Here is a 20,823-nt window from a genome sequence, read left to right as displayed (position 1 = left end):
TTCAGGTAAAAAAAGAAAAAAGTTACGATAAAAATAAAAACAGCTGTGAAAATCAAGACGAATATCGCACACAGTTAAAAAATGAAGACGGTAAGCTAAAAAAAATAGGGAAGTGGCATAAGATAAAATGCAAAGAAAGAAAATGAAATTCAGGACGCAAATCTTTTATTCTGACAGTGAAGAAAAAGAGGTCGTCTCCTGAAGATGAAGATGATTTTGATATTCAATTATCTTTTTATTGAGGACTCGGATTATTTAAATTTAGAAAAAGATCCAGAAAATAATAATTTTGTATTAATGAAACTGTTAATTGAAAATAAAAAGAAATTCTAAATTTTTTGTGGTTAAAGTTTTGAATCAAAAGAGCCCTGAAAGAATGGAAGGTTATATTCCTCAAGAAAACTTTTAAAATATTTATTTTTCAGAATAACGTTGGAATAATAGTTGTCCCAAGATCTGATTTAAGAAAGTTTTGCCATTGCCTTCAGACATTGGGGCGACAAAGAGTCAATATACATTTTTGCGATTTGAAATCGTTCTCAGTTCGTTGTGCCTTAATTAAATATTACTAAATCCGAAAAAGAAAGTACAAATTTTAGCTGAATTCAATTATTTAAACTTTAGCTCAATAAAAGTTCCTAATTAAAACCCTTTTTTATTTTCTTTTTTAGATTAATACCTACAATATAATTATGATAAATAAAAATATATAAAGCCAAGCTGCCCCGTGTATGGTGCTAACGTATTCCGGCCCTGGGGCAAGTTGACACTAGTGGAATTATCTCACTCAACTCGATATTGCACTTTTATTTTTTAACTAAATTATTATTAATTCCGTTTTATACTAGTCAAAGGATGTAAGAATGTGTTGGAACTCATATCAGCTATTTAATCATTACCAAAAAAAAAAAAAAAAATCGCAATCAAAGCTGGTGTCAACCAGCTCCGGTTTCGTCTACTCTTAAAAACACCCAAACTTAACAACATTACTAAAAACAAGAGTAACACCAAAGAAACAATATATGCTCCATGATATTTCCCATCTCTTCATATAATGCGTTACTGGAATATTAATCCAATTTAAAATTGATGAACATTTTAATTAATTAATATACTGAAATTAAAGCAATTATAGAAACATTTTTCAAATTCACTTTTCCACGTTATTATATGTCTAAATAAAGGAGGGCACGGGATGGAAAATTGAGTTCAGGATGAGAATTTCTTATAATTGTATCTTAAGTTTCGATATATATACGGCTTCGTTGAGTTATAACAAATGATTTGATATTATCAAAATCCATAAACTTACCTAATCCTTAATGATTTTAAGAGGATTATAGTTACTTAAAATATTTTTCATCATTAAAATTATAATTATTTAAACACTTAAAAATTAAATTATAATTATAATTCGAGTGCAATATGAATCAACATTATTTTTGCACAAAAAATTAGTAGCATATTAATTGAAACCATCTGCAAGTGATTAATTTAATTTAAATTATTTTTTGAAAACTATTTTAAGTTATTTTTTAAAATTAAATTCTAATTCAATAGTAAAAGATAAAACATTTATTTTTGCATACAAAATTGAGTGACACAATTAAATCCATTTTTAAATTATTAATTAAATCTAAGTAATTTTGAAATTCTTAAAAGAAAAAAACACATGTAAATTTATAATTATTTTTCATCTAAAAATTAAATTATAATTGAAAAATTAGGAGAAAAGACATTTATTTTTTCAGTAAAAAATGAAAAGCATATTAATTAAAACTATTTGTAAATTGTTAAAGTAATTTAAAATAATTTTGGAAGAAAAAAAACCATGACCAAACACAGGTTTCCTGATTTCAAATCCAGCACAATTACTTACTTCAACGCAATACATAAGTTATGCTGAAAGTTTGAGGACCATTTTCCCAATATTGGCTAGCTATTGCGCTTTAAAATATTAATGAATGAATATTCGAAAGGCATACTATCATTACATGAAATATCATTTCCAACTCTGCTTTCCACCCCCCTGCTTCCCCCTTGTCAGTACTGAAAGAGTAAATCTTTGCTTATTGGCGGGATTACATTCCATGCAGTGAAAGGAACTCGCCATTTTCCCATTTTCACGCCTATTCGCATTTCCAACGGAATCCCTAGAGTTTCTCTCAATAACAAACTTCAAATTGTAAACATAATCTAGAATAAGAAAAATGTGCCCTTTACCAGCGTTACCAATGATAAAAATGATTGAAATGATAGTACAGTATTAAAAAAACGAATAGTTGATTGATATTTTGTGAAGTTTTTTAAAATTTTTATACAAATTTTTCTAAAGCAACTGCAATTTTTTAAATTTCAAATATTTTGAAGTTTGTATTTTGGTAATTTCTGTTGAAAGAAACTTCTTGTGAGCTGGTGGCAATGGCTTTCTGTTGTTTATTTTGCTTGATTCGCACATGAAACTTAGCGGTAAATAGTTTTAGTTTTGGTTTCCCTGCAAGTAGTCTCACGGTAAATATACACTTCAACATGCATTTTTTTTTGTTCTCTAATTGGTCCAAACAAAATTTTCACTCTCAAAATTTTTTTTCTTGTGTGTAGTCTTGAATGACAATGTGTTATTTGATTTTAGTTCTCCGATGAGCAGATTTACAGTAGAGGTTTTTTTGAAACTAAATTATTTTCTCGGTATAATTGTGTTAAAAATATATGAAAATTAAATTAAGTTTTACAGACATCTATATTTCTAAGTTTTCAACATTTTAACTCAAAATGGCTGTTCTAAAAATATTATTTGTTTATAGAAGTTAAGCACTTCAAAATTTAGAGATTGAATTCTAGGAGTTTGTTCTGTTTTCTTAAGGAAATTAAATCTGTATAAGCAAACTGTAAAGTTTCTGATGTAAAATTAAAATTTTTATTATTGTAGTTCTTTTCACAGTGATTGATATAATCAATTATTAATATTTCTTGACTGATTTGTTATTGCCGATTATAAAATATCATTTTTTTCGGAGTCTTTTTTTTCAAAGTTTTTAATCAATTTTTACTCTTATACTCCCCCACAAAAGAGTTCTTATGTATGAAGTACACTGTTTAGTTCTTTTTGTAAACTTAGACAATATTATATAGAATTTTTGATGACTATGTTGCAAATGACTGGGAGGGGTGAAGTTCATGATAAAGTAACATAAATATTTGTTATCTTTGAGATAATTTCCTGATCTTCATTAAATTTGTTTTATAAACATTATAAATCATTTCTTAGATCTCATTAGTTATGAAACAATTTATTTTATTATGCATTTTTGTATATTCACATCCTCCAAATTCCATTTGTGAATATTAAATCATCATTTCACTCAAATTTACACAACCTCCAATGTCATAATGAAGGCTCGACTGAGAGGTGTAGATGTTTTAAATGCCAATCTTCTGCGATTCTGTAAATATAATATTTAAAAATTTATTTTATATGTTACAGCTCTATGAGAGATACCAGAGGAAGTAAAAAATAAATATTGACTCTTGGGCTTCTCTTAATATTGTTATGTCATGCTGTCATGAAATCAAATATTTTTATGCTTGTATCAAGTATATTTTAGAACTGATTTTATGGCGATTGTTTTAATCCCACTTTTCAGATCCAAACAAGTTATACTTACTATCATCACAAAATATAAAGTTTGCTGAAATTCTGTAGTTTGTTTATTTATAATTTTGACAATTTTAAATCATATATACATTTTAAACCTATATTTTTGCTTATGATATCTCACTTAATTTATTATATGGACATGTTTTTCTTTGTATAATGCAAGATTATTAGTATTTTATAATTTCATTGGTATATATATATACTATTTAATTTAGGATACCAAGACTAGCACTTGTCCATGCTTGCAATTTGCTGAGGGATGAACAGTTATTATGTGTAGAAAGATGAACAGTTATTATGCCCCCTAATTTTGTGAATATTCTGATTTCACCCTATTGCTAAATCACCCTATCTTTCGTCTTTCTTCTGACCCCCCCGCCCTTTTTTTTGATGAAATAAACATCTCCTGATGCATGTACAAAAGTGGAGGGTTTCAGTATCTGAGAATATATAGATATATTTCAGAATTTTTTATTTACTTAGCTTTTTAAGTCCTTGTAAATCAAGGAATTCCATTTCAAGGTATTGATTAATATACATATTTTGGACATCACTGGGTTTGAAGAATTATATATTCTCTGAAAATGATATTTAAAAAAGAACAGGCTAGGCAAATGAAATTTGACTTGTGATTTTTACTTCAAATTTATAGATTTTTATCAAGTATAGACAATATTTATGTATGAATAATCTTTCTCCCTTTTTCCATGTCTTTTGAAAATGTGAAGGCAATTATTAAAGAAAAATCTACAGTGGGCTATATGGATGACATTTGGTGTATAGTTTCATCACCGGACTTATTGATCTGTTCTGCTTTTTAAAGTTTTGCTATTATCCATATTTTGATAGGCTGTCTTTCAATCTATCTATACATGGTATGTTATCAAGATGATTCAAATATGCAATAACCCAGATAAAAGAAATTTTACTTGTATTCTTTTCAATGGGTATTAAAATTCTGTCTGAAATTTTGGGAATCTTCTATCCAAAAGGAATGCATTCAATGTACCTTATTGGGTTTCTTCACTATGTAAGAAAGTTTCATTATATGGATATTTACATGAAAGGTGAGAGGAGATCATTTCCACTGTATTAGTTATACTGAATTCAGATTAGAAGTGATCATTTACATATTTATTTATTTATTAGACAAACATTTTTCTTAAATTGATTATTTTGTAATGATCCCATTAAAACCATTCTTGTTTGCGTTCATACAAATAATTGCACATTTCCATTTGTAATATAACTCAATAATATGTTTATTATGATCTGCTCCTTTAACATTTTTGTTTGGATAGTTTCTTCTAAAACATTATAGCAAAATTCTCATTTGATTATTAAAAAACACTCTTCCATTAGTAGCTGTGAAATGTATTTTTTAAACAATTTTTTGTGTTATCTATCAACAGTTCAATTAATACATTAAAAAGTTTATTTAAATGCTATCTTCCTTTATTTTAAATTCTCACTGAAATGTGAATATTAAACAAGATTTTTGTTAGTTTTTTTCATTGATTGATGAAATTATGAATCATTTCAGGGTTCTTTTATGAGCGTTGAAATAACTTTGGATAGAAATCTAATTTTACTATGAAGAAAGTTTATGAGAACAAATTGTTTTATAACTAAAACATCTTTAAGAATAGCCATGTGATTTGAAAAAAAAATTCTTAAGCATTTTTGCTTTACATTTTATGTGGTGGTTCTTTATTTTTGTCCATATACTAGATATAAGAAAGACTGTGACTGTAATTTAAAGGATAATTAATGCTGCATTTTTCTTTTCTTTTGTAAAAAAATTTGTTTAAACAATGAAAAAAAAACATCTAATAATTGAAACAACTCTATTAATTTTTTTTTTATATTCAACAAATAACTGAACCAGTAAGTGGGGGAAAATGTGTTGTGATAAGGTACATAGGTATACAAGTATTCCTTCGTTCATTGAAAAAAGCAAATAAAAAATGAAACATTATCGAATTTTATTAATTATTTTTAAAAATCTGTTATAATATTTAAAATCTCTTAAAAGAATATTTCGAAATAATTGTTTCTAAAACTAATTACCATAAACTAGAAATGATGCGTTTTTTGTAGAATGATCCTGATCTGTTTTTTTTATGCAATAGAGTTTTAATTATTCATTAATTAAAATCTAAACCATTTATTCAATAACATAATTCATGACTGCTTATAAAACAAGGAAAAAAGTCCTAAATTAATTTGTATAAATAGGTTTGGTTACAATTGTATTAATAGGCCCCATATAGAAATGTGCCAAAATTTGAGGTAAAACTCGCTATTTCTTTAGATTCTTTTCCAAGTCTTTGTTGACTTAGCACAGTTTGGCATCAACTTCGAAAATTTATTGAGCTTCAAAATGGAACCTTCGAAAGCTCCGCCTGATGACAGACAGGTTTAAGACTTTTAAGGAAATTTTGCCTCATTTCTCCCTCTCCAGCTTTTAAAACCAAATATCGTGATAATCAGATTTTAATTTTTATTCAAACATTTTTTTTAAATGACAATTATCATAAAAAAGCATTTAATTGAGGGCCACATGCAAGCGAACTTTTTTTTTTATTCAAGTATAAATTTTTTTGGAAATTTAAATTTAAAAATAATCTTAAACAAAATGATAACGAAATTATAATTTTTTTTTTTTTTTACACATCTAAGTATTCTAATACAAGGTTTGTATGAACTGTTGCCAACCATTTGTGAAAATGATCGGACCACACTGAACTAATCTGAGAAAATTTGTAAAATAAATAAATAAATCTAAGGCTTATATTCTGAAATTAAACAATTCTGGCGTTTTGTTTGTATAAGTTTGGATACTTGGCTCTTATAAATAAAAATAAAAAAAAATCATAAAAATAGAATGTTTTAAAAATCCGCAGAAATAATCTGGGGACGTTGTCCCTCAACCTCTACAAAATTAATGAAGGCCTTTAACCAATGTTCCGAACTGTGGATCAAGAGCCACTGGTGATTCGCGGGTCAGTTTTTGATGGGTCGTGGAAAGATTTTGGTGTATATGTATTTTTTCATAATTTGCAAAAATGTTATGTGAGTCTAAAACTTTCATAGGAGCAGTATGATAATAATAAAAACGCAACATGCAAACAAGTGACTCGTATCAGCTCTGACTGTTCATCTAATCAGAATTTCCTGTTTGCTATGAACACTCAGTTCATTTGATTTCGAAACTATTCATTATTATTTGTGTAAATATTTAAATAATTAATAATAAATGTTTTTTTTCCTTAACAAAAGTTTATTTTTGATCTATAAGACCTCCGGCAATAATATGTGCCGTCCGTTTCAAAAGAAAAATCATTGCCACGAGAATGAAAGGAATCATATTCACAAAATCAACAGAAATGTTGACTTATGTGGACGATATTGACATCATTTCAAGAACTGTTTTCGCATTAAAAAATGCTTTTCTTTCTTTAGAGTATGCTGCTAATAGCATGGGACTTATCATAAACAGCGAAAAGACCAAAATATATGCCTGTACTAATAGAACCTCCCATGAATCCCATCTAGAAATTGGTTCTCACAAATTTTAGGTTCAAAGTTTTACTTATCTTGGTTCTATAGTTACTGATGATGATAACATAGTCAAGGAGATTCAAGATCGTCTAATGAATGCAAATAAAGTTTTTTGCGGACTAAAACGATTTTTTAAATCCTCGCTATTATCAAAAAATACAAAAATACAAAATTTTTACTATATAAAACTTTAATTAGACCAATACTTACCTATGGCACAGAGACCTAGATCCTGACCAAAGCTGGAGAAAATAAAATAGCCATTTTCGAAAGAAAAATTCTGCCAACCATTCTTGGTGGGATAGAAATTAGCAATGTTTGGAGAAGAAGATATAACTTTGAGCTATATAAAATCTATAGAGAGCCAGATATTATAAAGTCCATAAAAATAAATCGGTTGAACTGGATGGCTCATATTATTTAGAATGGATGATGATTCCATATTAAAAAAACAAGTAGGAAAAGGGGTAGACCGAAAATGAGATGGATGGAGTCAGTGGAGACAGACTTTCTGGCTATCCAAGAAAGAAACTGGCGCACTAGTGTCAAAAATAGAATTCGGTGGAACAGAATTCAGAGGAAGGCACTGGCTCACCCTGGGCTGTCTAATTAAATATGATATATATATATATATATATATATATATATATATATATATATATATATATATATATATATATATATATATATATATATATATATAAAAGGAAATAGAAGCGTAACGATTATCCATCTGCCGATAGTTAAATCTATTTTTGCGCTCCATTAAATTTTCTGTTTGAAGCCTATTTATTGATTTCTTTCATATCTTCTTTCCTTTGACTGAATGTACTTTGTATTGACACAGTGAACTATCTTAATAATATTTTACCTCTCTTTTAATTAATCGAAGAGTTGGATTCACTGTAGATGCGAAATTCGAATGATAGTTTGTTTACATTTGACTGTTGCCATTCGACAGTTAGTCATAAGAGCATTTTCTATGTTGCGTACGTTAGCATAGATTGGTTCGAAACGTTTAAAAGTTAGAAAACATCAGCCTTAGACAGTAGTTTATCTTTCCGATTTGATAACCTGGTTTTACCCCGTTAATATTATAGTTCAAGTTGTGCGAAACAAATATATTAGTCTGATTCAGTTCAATGTATATTTGTAACAAATCTTTTCTTTTGCAGTGCAAGGGCCATGAGCGGAGGTCGATGGAGCTTGTGGCTGCGGCGCCTTGGCAAGAACTTCCTGTACAGCGTCCCTGTCACTGTAGCCTTTCTTGACAGTGTGGGATATGTTGCCAAGGTGGAAGGCATCTCCATGCAGGTAATCTTGCTGATGAGGAAACGGTTTAAACTGTATTATCTTATCACATCTGTCAAAATTAAATGAATAAAAGACCAACCTGATAATTTTGAACTAATTTGTGATTCGCAGATCTATCTTGAATCAGGGAATTTGAAATTCAAATAATCAAAATCCGAATCCCGTAATAATATTCTAATAAACATTTTTTTGCCAATAATAAAAGAAAATGTACATATTGTTACGGAACTTTTACCAGTAAGTTAAGTTAACGGGTTCGTTTAGTGGTTGTATGGAGACGCACAGTCAACAGGCCTCTGTGACAAACGACGACTTTATTTAACACGAAGTCACTGATACGCAGACAAATTCACAGCAGAAGACGCACACAAGCTACACACAGCATTACGCAGCACAACGACGATAAGCCGGACGAAGCACTCAGGGGGAGAGCTCGTTCAACTATTAACCAGAGTTGAACTCAAAACACTCCTTCAGTTTGAGACTGCCGTCCTTTTATAGTTCCCGGGAGGCGGGCCGAGAATCTTCTAGGCCAATCAGGCGTATCTCGGTTCCTCGGATCGTTAAAATTCTTGAAGTTTCCGGCATTATCTATTTTGTAGCCAAAATCGCCAAGTTTGTCGCCAAGCTCTGGGGTTACTGGCTCGGCACCCGAGTAGCATCCAATACAGATGACTGTAAATCAGACTTTCCGGTGATAGAGCTAACTGTGCTGGGAAGCAGCATTACAAGTTTGTAACAATGTGTATGTTAGTGCTTTACAGAGTAGATCATTTAACATAGAATTAGGCACATATATACTCTGTGCTTATATTTGGCCGAAATATATTTTTGGGGGTGAGAATATTCCTCTCAATGCGAGTTTTAAAAAATGTATATTAGTTAAAAATGTAGCGAGATTTTATTATTATTATTTTTTGCGATGACCTATAAATATTGTGGCATAGATTGTTTTTTTATAGTATTTCAAAATTAAATTATAGTACAAATATCAAAATTAAAAGAAAGAACATAATTTTATTAATACCAATTTAGTTGGCGTGCAGTTTTGTTCTGAATTATAGCAATTTAAAAAAAAAACGCTTTTTCCATAGTTTTTAACTAAAGATTTCATTGTTGCAATAAAATTTAAAACATTTTCACTATTACATCAGATATTTAATAGCATGAGTTTTATCTACTGCTGAAAATTTAAAGAAGAAAGATTATACTAACTATTTATGCAATTTACTTGTTTTATAATACGTACAAAATGGAAGATTTTGTGCATTTTGAAATATATTGCCACTCGCGTTTTTAATGGCCCTATAATATTATAGAGCTCGACTTCATTAGGTAGATTCATATATTCAATAAACAGAACAAGTACAGGACTATTAAAAAACATGGCTTTTATGTATGTCATAATTTGATGCTTAAGAATACTTTATTAAGATAATTATTACATCAAATCATGCATGAGAAATTTAGTCGTAGTTTTGAGGGACCCAGCAAATATCAGGTCGTCAAAGACGCCAAAGATCACCACTTAACAGAGATAGAAAAGATTAAAATGAAAAAAATTAAAAAAAATTACGGAATTTAATTTCCTCTAGTTAATGTGAACAAATAATATATATAAATTTTTTAAAAATCAATTCCTACTTAGGTTAACAATTTTTTTAATTTTAGTTACTTTTTATTAAATAGTTAATAAAAAGTAACTAAAAGTTGCAATTAACACACACACACACACACACACACACACACACACACACACACACACACACACACACACACACACACACACACACACACACACACACACACACGACAGAATTACAATATTAAGTGGTAAAATAGAGCTTGGTGACAAACTTGGCGACATGGCGATGGATTTAAGACTTTGGCGACCAAATAGAAATTACTGGACAAATTTAATTAATGAATTAATATTTGAAAAAAAAAAACTGTATTAACATTAAGTGCCATCCACTACAAGTTTAAAAAAATGTATTTGAACTAGAGAGGATGAATAAAAAGTATTTTATTAACGATTGAAAATTTGAACATGATATATATAGAGAGAATGTGAGCTAATAGTAGGAATTGAAAAATGGTTATGTAAGTCAAAATCTATTTCGGAGTAGTGTAATTTTTGAGTCATTTTAGCGTAAAAATAAAATATTTTATATCTTTCTCGAATGTAAATCTTTCTGAAAGAGCGTATTCTTTAAGTACTAATATTCACAGTAAGTTTGACACAGCTCCAGACACGAGATTATATTTGTCTTCATTTCAACCTAATTTCATTAAATAGATTTTTTGAAATAATCTGAAGAATCGTTAGTTATCACAAGAGAAATCGTTATTTTTCTCATAATTAAATGCGAAATAGTTTCACTGCTTTATTGAATTAGCAGTAATTGAAACTAATACAATTATACAGGATGATCGATAAAGTCCTATTAAGTACTTTAGATTCAAAACGGGGTCTTGTATAGATACAGAGGTAACGTTGCCCTATAATAAATTGACTAAGCTGAATTTATTGAGTCAGGTTATAGCGTCCTTAGCGGCGAAATAAGGAAGTTACAAAATGTAATTAAAAAAAATAAAGATCTGCCGAAAAGTCCATTATAAAAATGTGCGTTTTAAGATTATAAAAACGTAGAAAAAAATGTTTAGGAATTATCTCTAAAATTACCGACATTATGAACTTTCCGTGACTTGGAAAATGGTTCCTCCTAAATTGAAAAACGTATTTTACGGTAGTATAGTGCAGTTTTTTCCGAGTTAAACAACAGCGAAATGAAATTTAAGCAACGAAAAACTAAAACAAAAGTAATAATAATAAAAACAAATCTGAAAAACGCAGACTCTTCATGGGGGGGGGGAGGGAGGACCGGAGAATACATTTTTCAATTTTATGACGAAGCTTTCTTCAAGTCACGGAAATTTCATAATTTTAATGGCACATACCTCTGCCAGTTTTACAGACAATCTTTTGAAATCTTTCCCTTTGTTTTTATTATGATAATAACGTGCATTCTTTTAATTGGACTTTATTGACTAATCTTCTTTATTTTTTTTCCTAACTTCCTTACTTTGCAGTTAAGAACGCTGTATCCTGTTTCAATAAATCCAGCATAGTCCCTTTATTATAGGTACACATTCTGGCTGTACGAGATGCCGTTTTGAATTTAAAGGGCTTTAAAGATTTTTCTGGTCGCCCTGTATAAGATGGATTATAATCAGAAATAAATTCTACAAATGACAGTAAGGTTATAGCAATAAGGTTACTCAAGAAAAAGAAACTGGTTAAAAGTTACTAGAAACTGCTTTCTTCGATTTGATTACATTTACTGAATTTCTGACTTTTGGATAATTCTTCTAATGTTCCCTTTTCACAGAATTTCAACTATTTTACGATTTTTTATTGGCACAACATAAAGGAACCCAAGAATTCAAGTTTGACGTAGATTGAATGTAATAATCAATTATAATTCTTTTTTGAACTTCACAACTTAAAAATAATTTTAAAAAAATCTATATATAGATTGAAAGTATTGCTTTAAATAAAGTTATCAGGGATTGGCTAACGATTGATTTATCTAATGATAGGGCTCACATAAAGTAATTATAATTGTATAAGATTTTGTTGAAACTGAAAAGCCTATATGACAAGGATCACATTATAAAATTGCTCTTTTATCAAGACAAAAAAAAAAAAAAAAAAAACTTATGTACAGTTTCTTATATTAATTTGGATGCGTTTAAAAAGGGCAGCCAACAAAGCATATTGGCAAATACGTAAAAGCATTTAGCTTTTTAACCCAGAACCAATCTGAATATTAATGATACGTTATCAGTAAATATCAAAAGTTATATAAGAGTTATATTTGTATTTAAATCAAAAGAGGAGTCGGTGACTATAACGTCGTATCTTTTTGGATTTAATTTTTTTTTTAAATTTTAGTTGGCTTCAAAATTATTATTATTATTTTTTTTACTTAGTATGATATGTAGCACGCAATAAAATGCAGCAAGTTTTAAAATTTTAATCTCTTTGAAATAACCGTTGTTGATAAAAAGAGCAGTCTGTTTCTAAAATATGAGTAACTGACTTCTCAGTCACCAGCTTGACTGCTCTGTCAACAAACAGCCTTACCAGCAAGTTTAATTAGTTCATTCTAGGAAATAAAGATAACTGACCACATCACCTAATGAAGTTTCTTTAGCCAATAATGATAGCCAATGGGATTATAGAATTCTTACCTGCTATCAAAAAAATAACCACTGAAAGTATCATTTATGGAAGACTCCATTCTCGAATTCTTTTTATTACAATTCATGTATAACACAACATCTATACATAATTGCTATTGAATTCACACAGCTATTCTGGGCAATCCTTCCCACGTTTAAGAAGGATGTGGGCAGGTACAATATAGAAACTCCTGGTTTGCTGGTGAATCCAATTTTCTTGGATGTTCTGCATCTCTTTGCTATAGATACATTATTGACCTTTCAGAGATTTGATTAAGGTTTGGGAAATAGCTACTTGAGAAATATAGATATTTTCGGAGCATATGTGAGTATTTCTCATCAATTTTTTTAACGGGATAATGTTCACTTTGGGCTCACTTAATATGAGTTAGTGTAGGACAACATTATCCCTTTCTAGATCTTCGAGAGTCGAACTATTTCTTAATCATAAAAGAAATTAAATATCATTTTTCGAATCTTTAAGCAGATTTTTTTTTTGGAACGGTGGAGGAGAGGAGGGACTGGAAGAGGTTTTTAACTTATTGAAATTAAACATAAGGTTTAATCCAGCCAATGGATGAGTAAAGCCCTTCTTCGTCATAAGATATAATAAGTATTGTGTTTTACATCTTCACGGCAGAGTAATCTTCTTTCTGCACGTGTGCAATGGGGGTACCGCCATTCCATGCTCTATAAGCAAACATTTTAATTCACTGTAATTATCGCAATATCTCTACAATGAACATCTCTATATCATTTGGACATATTTTATATCAAGTGGCAAAAGTATTTTCATATCTTTCTAGATTCTTAGAATCTCCTTTTTGTACCATCACATGGATGCCCGGCGACTTTTTAGAAAAATAATCTCTTTGTTAGTATGCTTTCGTTTATTCACTCGCGAGTGAGACATAATTGATAGTAATATAAATAAATTTGATATAAACGAATTATTTTTTAAGATTCATTTAATGAAGGTTCAATCAAGTCAAGAAGAAAGAGTACTGTAGAACGACCTTTCTACATCGTTGGACAACAATGGCATTTCTAGTTGGTTTTTGGAAAGTTGCGTTGGAAGCAATTTGGTTTAAAAAGTATGCAAGAAAGATAAACTTTTGACAATCGGAGAAGAAATAAACAATCGTATTTATTTTCAAAGATACATACTCTAAGCGACTGAAATTTCGAATTTAAATCAACGGGAGTGGTTTCCCATAACTTTCTCACATAGTCTCTAATAAACTTGCCATGAATGCCTTACTTGGTATTGGCGTAGAATTCTTAGGAAATATTAACCTTTGGCGAAGACTTAGCATTTTTACTGAGGCTATTGTGCCATTTTTGGTGAGTTATTTGGCGATTAATCCCTGTGATGCGTTAATAGATTTCAAAGCAGTTTTGAGTTATCTTTGTCACAGACGGACGGACGGACTTTTTCTAAAAATGTGTTTATTGAGCTGAGGGAAGTCTGAAACGTAAATATTTCGTCAAAATCTCTGGTTCGAATTTTTTGACGATTACAGTACTTTTTCTATACTGCGTATACGAGAAAGTAAAAAAGATTAATGCCAAGAATGTAAAATGTAATGTACAATGTAAAAAAGAGCGCAATATGCGCTCTTTTTGATACTCGACATTAAATGTGCGATCCTATTTTTACTAAATCTTCTAAAACACGGGTCTGTTAATTTGGGCAATATCTGTGATATGAACTTTCAACTCACTCATGGTTATTGGATATGAAAGCTGTACCATGTATCCGCATTCATAGGTCCTCGCTACGTTACTATATGAACACATCTAGACAACAATTTTGGTCTCTTAATTTTTTTATTTAGTTATAGTTTTGTATTTAAAATGCCGATATTAAAATATTTTATAAATCAAACTTAATACTTATTTTCTTGCAGCCCTCTCTGAACCCCGAAGATCAGAAAACGAACGATTATGTTCTTCTCAACAAGTGGGCAATTCGTAATTTCAAAGTGCAACATGGAGATATCGTTGCATTGACGTAAGTATCTTCTATTTTTTTTTTTCACACTTCCTTAGGCTTTTGTAATACTGTTTCAGTAATCAGTATTACAAAGTATACTGATTATTGTCTATAGTATACTAATAATTGTCTATAAATCCACTCCTTATACAAATTAAGGAATCTCGTAATCAGCATGAAGTAATAAAAAGTTTTGTTTGATTTTTTTTCTTTAAACAAGAACATCATAATTATATCCTCTCATTTATTTTTTTGGAGCTTTTATTGAACAAGATGCTTAGCATCGTTAACAATCCTTAGTAATCGATTATTTTTGATGGTCCTTAAATAAGGGCATTAAAAGTGCTTATTTTTTTAAAATTCATGTTTATTTTCCTTTTTGAAGAAATAATTAAAAAGAGAATTTTTCCCATGCGAAATATATTTTCTTTGTGGTGTCTGATTTTTCATGTCAACGGTAAGTGTTTCCGACGGTGAGCGAAAAAGGTTTTCCCTTCAGTTTAGGGAAATGCTGAAAGTGTGGGGAAAATGCACACAGACTAATACACATTTTATAAAAGGAATAAATCAAGGAAAATACACTTATTATGATTTAATTCTTATGTTTTCATCTTCTTTTGCAGGTAGGGAAAAAAATTGTGTCTTTTGGGGGACATTTTTATTTTTCGGAAATTGAATTTGTTTTTAAATCACTTCAACTCATTGCTGCTTTTCTGTTCGTGGCTTCTACTTCTTTATAGATATTTTTTATTGTATTTCAGCCTTATTCTTAATAAATTATTTAAATATTTTTACTACAATTAATTTTTACTTAGAAGTTTTAAAATTGCTTATAATATGCTGGAAACATGTGTATTTAATTCACTGTGGATGTTTAAAAATAAATACACTGAGTGATGAAAAATTTGAAACCCTAACGTTGCTTTACTACGGGACGTCAATATAACTAAACTAAACTAAGATTTAAATGTATATCATATCGGTGGATAAATAATTTCCGATCCCTTCTTTGAAGGATCTCTAGTAATCTGAGATGAACTTTAATGTACTTTTGAAGCTCCTTATTCCTCTGGCTTTCTTGCAAATTTTTCAATCCGAAAAAGAAAGAAAATAATTCAGCTCTAAGCCGCATTCTCGATGAAAGGTAACCAGGATGCAAGCCTTGTGGCAATAGAAGCTGTTGTTCAATGAATTGATCAAATAGTCATAAAACCTAATGGAATCCCCGGTAACTAGTTGAAATCCCCAAAATTGCGACTTTAGAAGATGAATATTTAGAGATTTCTGCTATTGTTTACTTAAAAGAAAATTCAAACAATTTCCAGTCTAATAAAAAGCTTCAGAGGAGTAAGCATTTAGACCCATCTAGAAGCAACTTTCTTTGAAGAGAATATAGGAAATCGATATGACAAATGCCTAATTTTTTATGGCGATTATATCGAAAAGTAACCATGACGTACATAAACAAACATAGTACTTTTTCTTGGATTTTAGCGTTTTAAGAATCAAATTTCATCATTTTTGGGAGCGGATGTAAATATGCGTAAAAATGTGTGTTAACGTGATGTGTGGGGTTGGGTGGATTTGGCATGTAAAAGACATGAGCAGCTCGGGAGTTTGTTCATGTTTTGGAATCGAATTTCAGCATTGAAAGGAATGCCTGACTATTGTGTATTTTCACGTCTTTTGTTTCATCCTCTTAAGAAATGTATGGAATAAAGCGAAGTAACTATTCGCAGAAAAAAATTGTTTATTCGGCATGAAGATAGCCGTTTTATTTTGGCGAGTTTTTCCATTATCCTTTTGTTTTTGTAAGTTATTTCGATTCGATTGGCTATTTCATCTTTGAGATGTGGTGGAAAATTTAATCTCTTTAGATGTTGTTTAGAAGATATTTCAATTTTTTTTTAAGTAATAATTTTTTTTTGAAAATCTAACACCTATTTTAATGGACTCTTATGAAGTAATGTGGAAGGGGACAAAGAGTGGCGTTAAAAACAGAATTAGGAAAGAAAAGAACTCTCGTTTGTTGAATAATGATGATGATTCATATCATTATATTCACAATATCAGCAAAAAATTCCTTTTGCCTTGAAAACTTAATGATAGATGTATTTAATGGTACAAATTGATTAGTAGCCGTTATAAAATGGCTTATTGAGATATTTTCAATATTAAATTTGAAGTATGTTTCTGCAGTTAATATCATATAATAACGTTGGATAGCATGCTACACCTATTTAAGACTTTGATGCTTTTGTATTATATATTCTTCAGTAGCACTAATAAAACTGTGTATTTTTCTTCCACAATATGCTTTTTTTTATAATAATAGAAATTTTGATTCGGATAATAGGGACGAAATAAAAAAAATACCGAAGAAAATGCCGCCAAAACATATGACTGAAGATGCAAAGAAAAGATAGAATAACCCAAAAATTGTTTTGTAGGAGAAAAACTTCATGAATCTTCATTTTTATGTTGCAACTTTATCTTTTTTAAAGAAATTTGTGTTCATGTTTCAATCTAAACAGTTGCTTATTCATAAACTATTTGAAGAACAGATACAGTTATTTATTATTTTTTTAAATCTTATTTTATGAAGCAGATTCTTAGAAGATGGAAGTTTAAAAGCATTTTTAAGAAGCATTGATGTAGTAATCTGACGGAATGAAATTATATTGATTTGAGTAAGATGTTTATTGGTGCTAGAATTAAAATTTACACATTAAATAGCCCTAATAATTGTATAAAAGGAGAATTCTTTTATAAAAAAAAAAAAATGCTTATCCAAATGGTGCTGATTACTTGAATAAGAAATTACCTCTGGCAAGTCCTTTGCTGATTATATTAAGGAAGCTGCCATTTTTTTTATAACAAATATTTTGACAACAATTAGAAGAAAGAAAGTAGTGTTCTCGAAATTAGCAAGTATCAATTTAAAACTGCCATCGCTTGGTGATGATGCAAGCAGACTTTTTCCCATAAATGATCTAAATTACACGCAGTGGAAAAACGTACAATGCTATAATTAATTGTTTCAAGATGAAGGCACGTTCAGCTTAATGTCAGATCTAACAGATACTCAGCTGGAGTGGTCCCGCCAAAACTTTCTCGCATAGTCTCTAATAAGCTTATCATGCCAGAAAACGTCTTACACGGCACTGGCATACATTAGTTACGAAATATTAACTTTTGGCGTGAATTTAGCACTTTTCCAGAATTTATCGTGTCATCCTTGGCGAGTTATTTGCCGATTAATCCCTGGCATGCGTTAATAGTATCCAAAAATCGAATTTGTGTTTTATACATGTTTTACTTGACACATGAGAACAAAAATTTGACACTAAACTGCACTTATAGTCACAAAAGCATAAACCAAATTTGATATATTTAGGTCATTGCATTTTAAAATTATTACGTTTGCATGTATATGAAAATACATATCGACAGACAAGTCAACCCTTAGTTGGATTGGGCTCATTTGACAGGTGTCCATACTATAGATGTTAAATCTATGCACCGAATTTTCTCTATCTAGCTCTCTTTGTTTTGTAATTATCGTGTTAACTTATATTCGTACATCTGGACAAACGGACTTCATCAGAACAGATTTTGCCCCAAATTTGGTATGGATCTTAAATTTTGGTGCAAAGATCTTATATCAAATTTAAATCGCTTAGCTCAAAGTGTTTGTGAGCTATCTTTGCCATACATAGACTGACGGACATTTTCCAAATATATGTATTTTGAACTCTGGAAGGTCTAAAACGTGGAAATTCGTTAAAATATCGAGTTTGAATTTTTTTGACGATTACTATGTCTTTCTCTATATCGTGTATACAAGAAAGTAAAAATATTAAGAAGAATGAATATTAAGCATATTCTTCAATTCAAACTGTAAATTTGAAATTGGTAAGCGAAAAGCAGTTCACTGTTGAATATTTTTTTTTTAAAAATGTCTATTTAGTAGCTTGTGCAAAAATTAAAAATTCTATAGGATAATTTATCGGAAAAATGATTCCAGGAGGAACTTGTTAGCAAAAGAATAACAATGGAGAGAAAAAAAAATGAACCTGTCTCATATAAAAAGAAAGTAAATAAAACTGGAAACTGCTGAAAATAGCAGATTGAAGTATAAAAGAAAATTTAATCTTTTGACTCAAAAAATGAAAAAAAAAAAAAAAAGTTTTCTTAAGGCCTTAGTTTTCTTAAGTTTTCTTAGTGAGAGGCATCCTTTTTTTGTATATTATTTTCACTAAAGTTTTTTTGTTTAAAAAACTTTTTAAATCAGTAATTCAGTTTCCATCTATTAATTTTTTGTTAAATAACAATTCAAATAATCAAACTTATTTTACTTCTTGGTATTCATCTTTGGCACGATTCTTTTTGACGTTTAGCTTTTTTTTTTTTTTGTTCGAAACCTATGCCATGTTTAACGTAACTTTTCATAAAAAATCCATTTTCTTCTCTACTCTTATAGTTTTATAGCCATTCGGAGCTTGGAAACACACACACACACACACACACGCACACGCACACGCACAAAACAGCAGTCTATATAATTAAAGGCAAACAGCTGTCTCATTGGGACAGCTATTTTCGGTTGTCCCATTGTGGTCACGTGATCTTCTTCAAGAAGGCGTGGACTTCCATTACGCGCAATAGTTGGCCTCGTGTGAACGTTTCTTTAGAGACTTTATCTTACAACAAGCGGGGATGGTTCTCCGGAAACTTTCTTGCGTACTCTCTTGTTTGTGCGTTATTAGCTGAATGCCATTGGCGAACGTTAATTAAGAACGATACTATTTGCGTATATTTTTTTGGCAATTAATCGCTGGGATGTGGTAAATATCCAAGCAGAAAAAAATCGATGAAAATTTTCGACGTCTTTTTTCCGACAATTGAAACCAAAATTTGACTCAGAACTGCAACTGTAGACATAAAATTACATAATAAATTCTATTCATTTTAAGTCTTTACATTTTTGAATTATTGCATTTAACTACACGTGTCAGAAACAACCAATAAACGATCCACCTCCAAATTTGATACGAATTTGCTTTGTTAAATCTTTGCACTAAATTTTATCCATCTAGGTCTCTTCGTTTTGTTGTTATGGTGTGCTTGTTGTTATACAAACAAGTGAAAAGATAAATTCCCGTTGAATGAATTTCTTTCAAAACTTGATTGAAATCTATAAATTTCGGAACTCAAAAATTACATTTCCCATTACAATTTCATGACAAAAAAATTTTCTCACTCTGGGAAATCTGAAATGTGGAATTTTGTCAAAATCTCGAGTTTAAAATTTTTGATAATATCAATACTTTTTCTTTGTGTGCTTTTTTTCTTATACGAGGGGAAAAAAAAACAAAAAAAAAACTGGAAAGCAAAATGACTCTCCATGTTTTTTTTTTCACAGTTGATAACCAGTTAATATTTGGCTTGCTACTAAAGTGATAATTTTCGATTTACTAATCGTCTAATTGTTTCTGTTCCACTTTTCAAAATAACGCTTATTTTTCTAAGAACGGATTGTGCCTTTCGAAATTTGTTATCATTTATTCTTCGAAATTTTTCGAAATTATTTCTTAGTTTCATCCTTCATACGGCTCTTACATACGATTGAGAATCGAGCGTTAAGGTGAGGGAGGTGTTGAGACAAAGAGACATATAGAAGTTTTGGACGTCTATCGTCGGGGATATCACGAAGATAAATTGTTCACATTTTAAAGTTAAAGATGACGATGGACTGAAAAAAATCTTATCATATCCGGACGCCATTTGTTCCCTTTATTCCACTGTTGAGAATCACCTCGTAAAACGTTATAACTTTGTAAATGTCTTTGAGAATATATATCTTCGAAGTTCGACTTTATTTTTTGTTGAATGTTAATGTTAGCTTGGTTTTAACTTTATGCCAAAAACCTCTGGAACATGATGTCCAAGGTTAAAAAAATGTGTTGGAATTCATTGAATGATGGTGATTTACTGGTTAGATATGGTGCTTGAAGATATTTTAAATATTTAGCATTTACAT

At 29.9% G+C, this 20,823-nt stretch overlaps 1 protein-coding gene across 1 annotated transcript in view; it reads left to right on the top strand.

Annotated features, from left to right (window-relative positions):
• The first annotated feature begins 2,414 nt into the window (after positions 1–2,414).
• LOC129964150 (mitochondrial inner membrane protease subunit 2-like) overlaps positions 2,415–20,823 on the top strand; it is a 158,855-nt gene continuing 140,446 nt past the window's right edge. The window contains exons 1-3 of the mRNA XM_056078859.1: positions 2,415–2,511; positions 8,398–8,536; positions 14,695–14,798. Of these exons, the coding sequence (XP_055934834.1) occupies positions 8,408–8,536; positions 14,695–14,798 (233 nt within the window). The 5' untranslated portion in view covers positions 2,415–2,511; positions 8,398–8,407. The remainder of the gene's footprint in view (positions 2,512–8,397; positions 8,537–14,694; positions 14,799–20,823) is intronic.

This window comes from Argiope bruennichi, chromosome 3 (genome assembly GCF_947563725.1).
Source record: "Argiope bruennichi chromosome 3, qqArgBrue1.1, whole genome shotgun sequence".
Classification (NCBI taxonomy): Eukaryota; Metazoa; Arthropoda; class Arachnida; order Araneae; family Araneidae; genus Argiope; species Argiope bruennichi.
The sequence above is the reverse complement of the archived record's forward strand: the minus strand, read 5'-3'. Positions and strand labels throughout refer to the sequence as shown.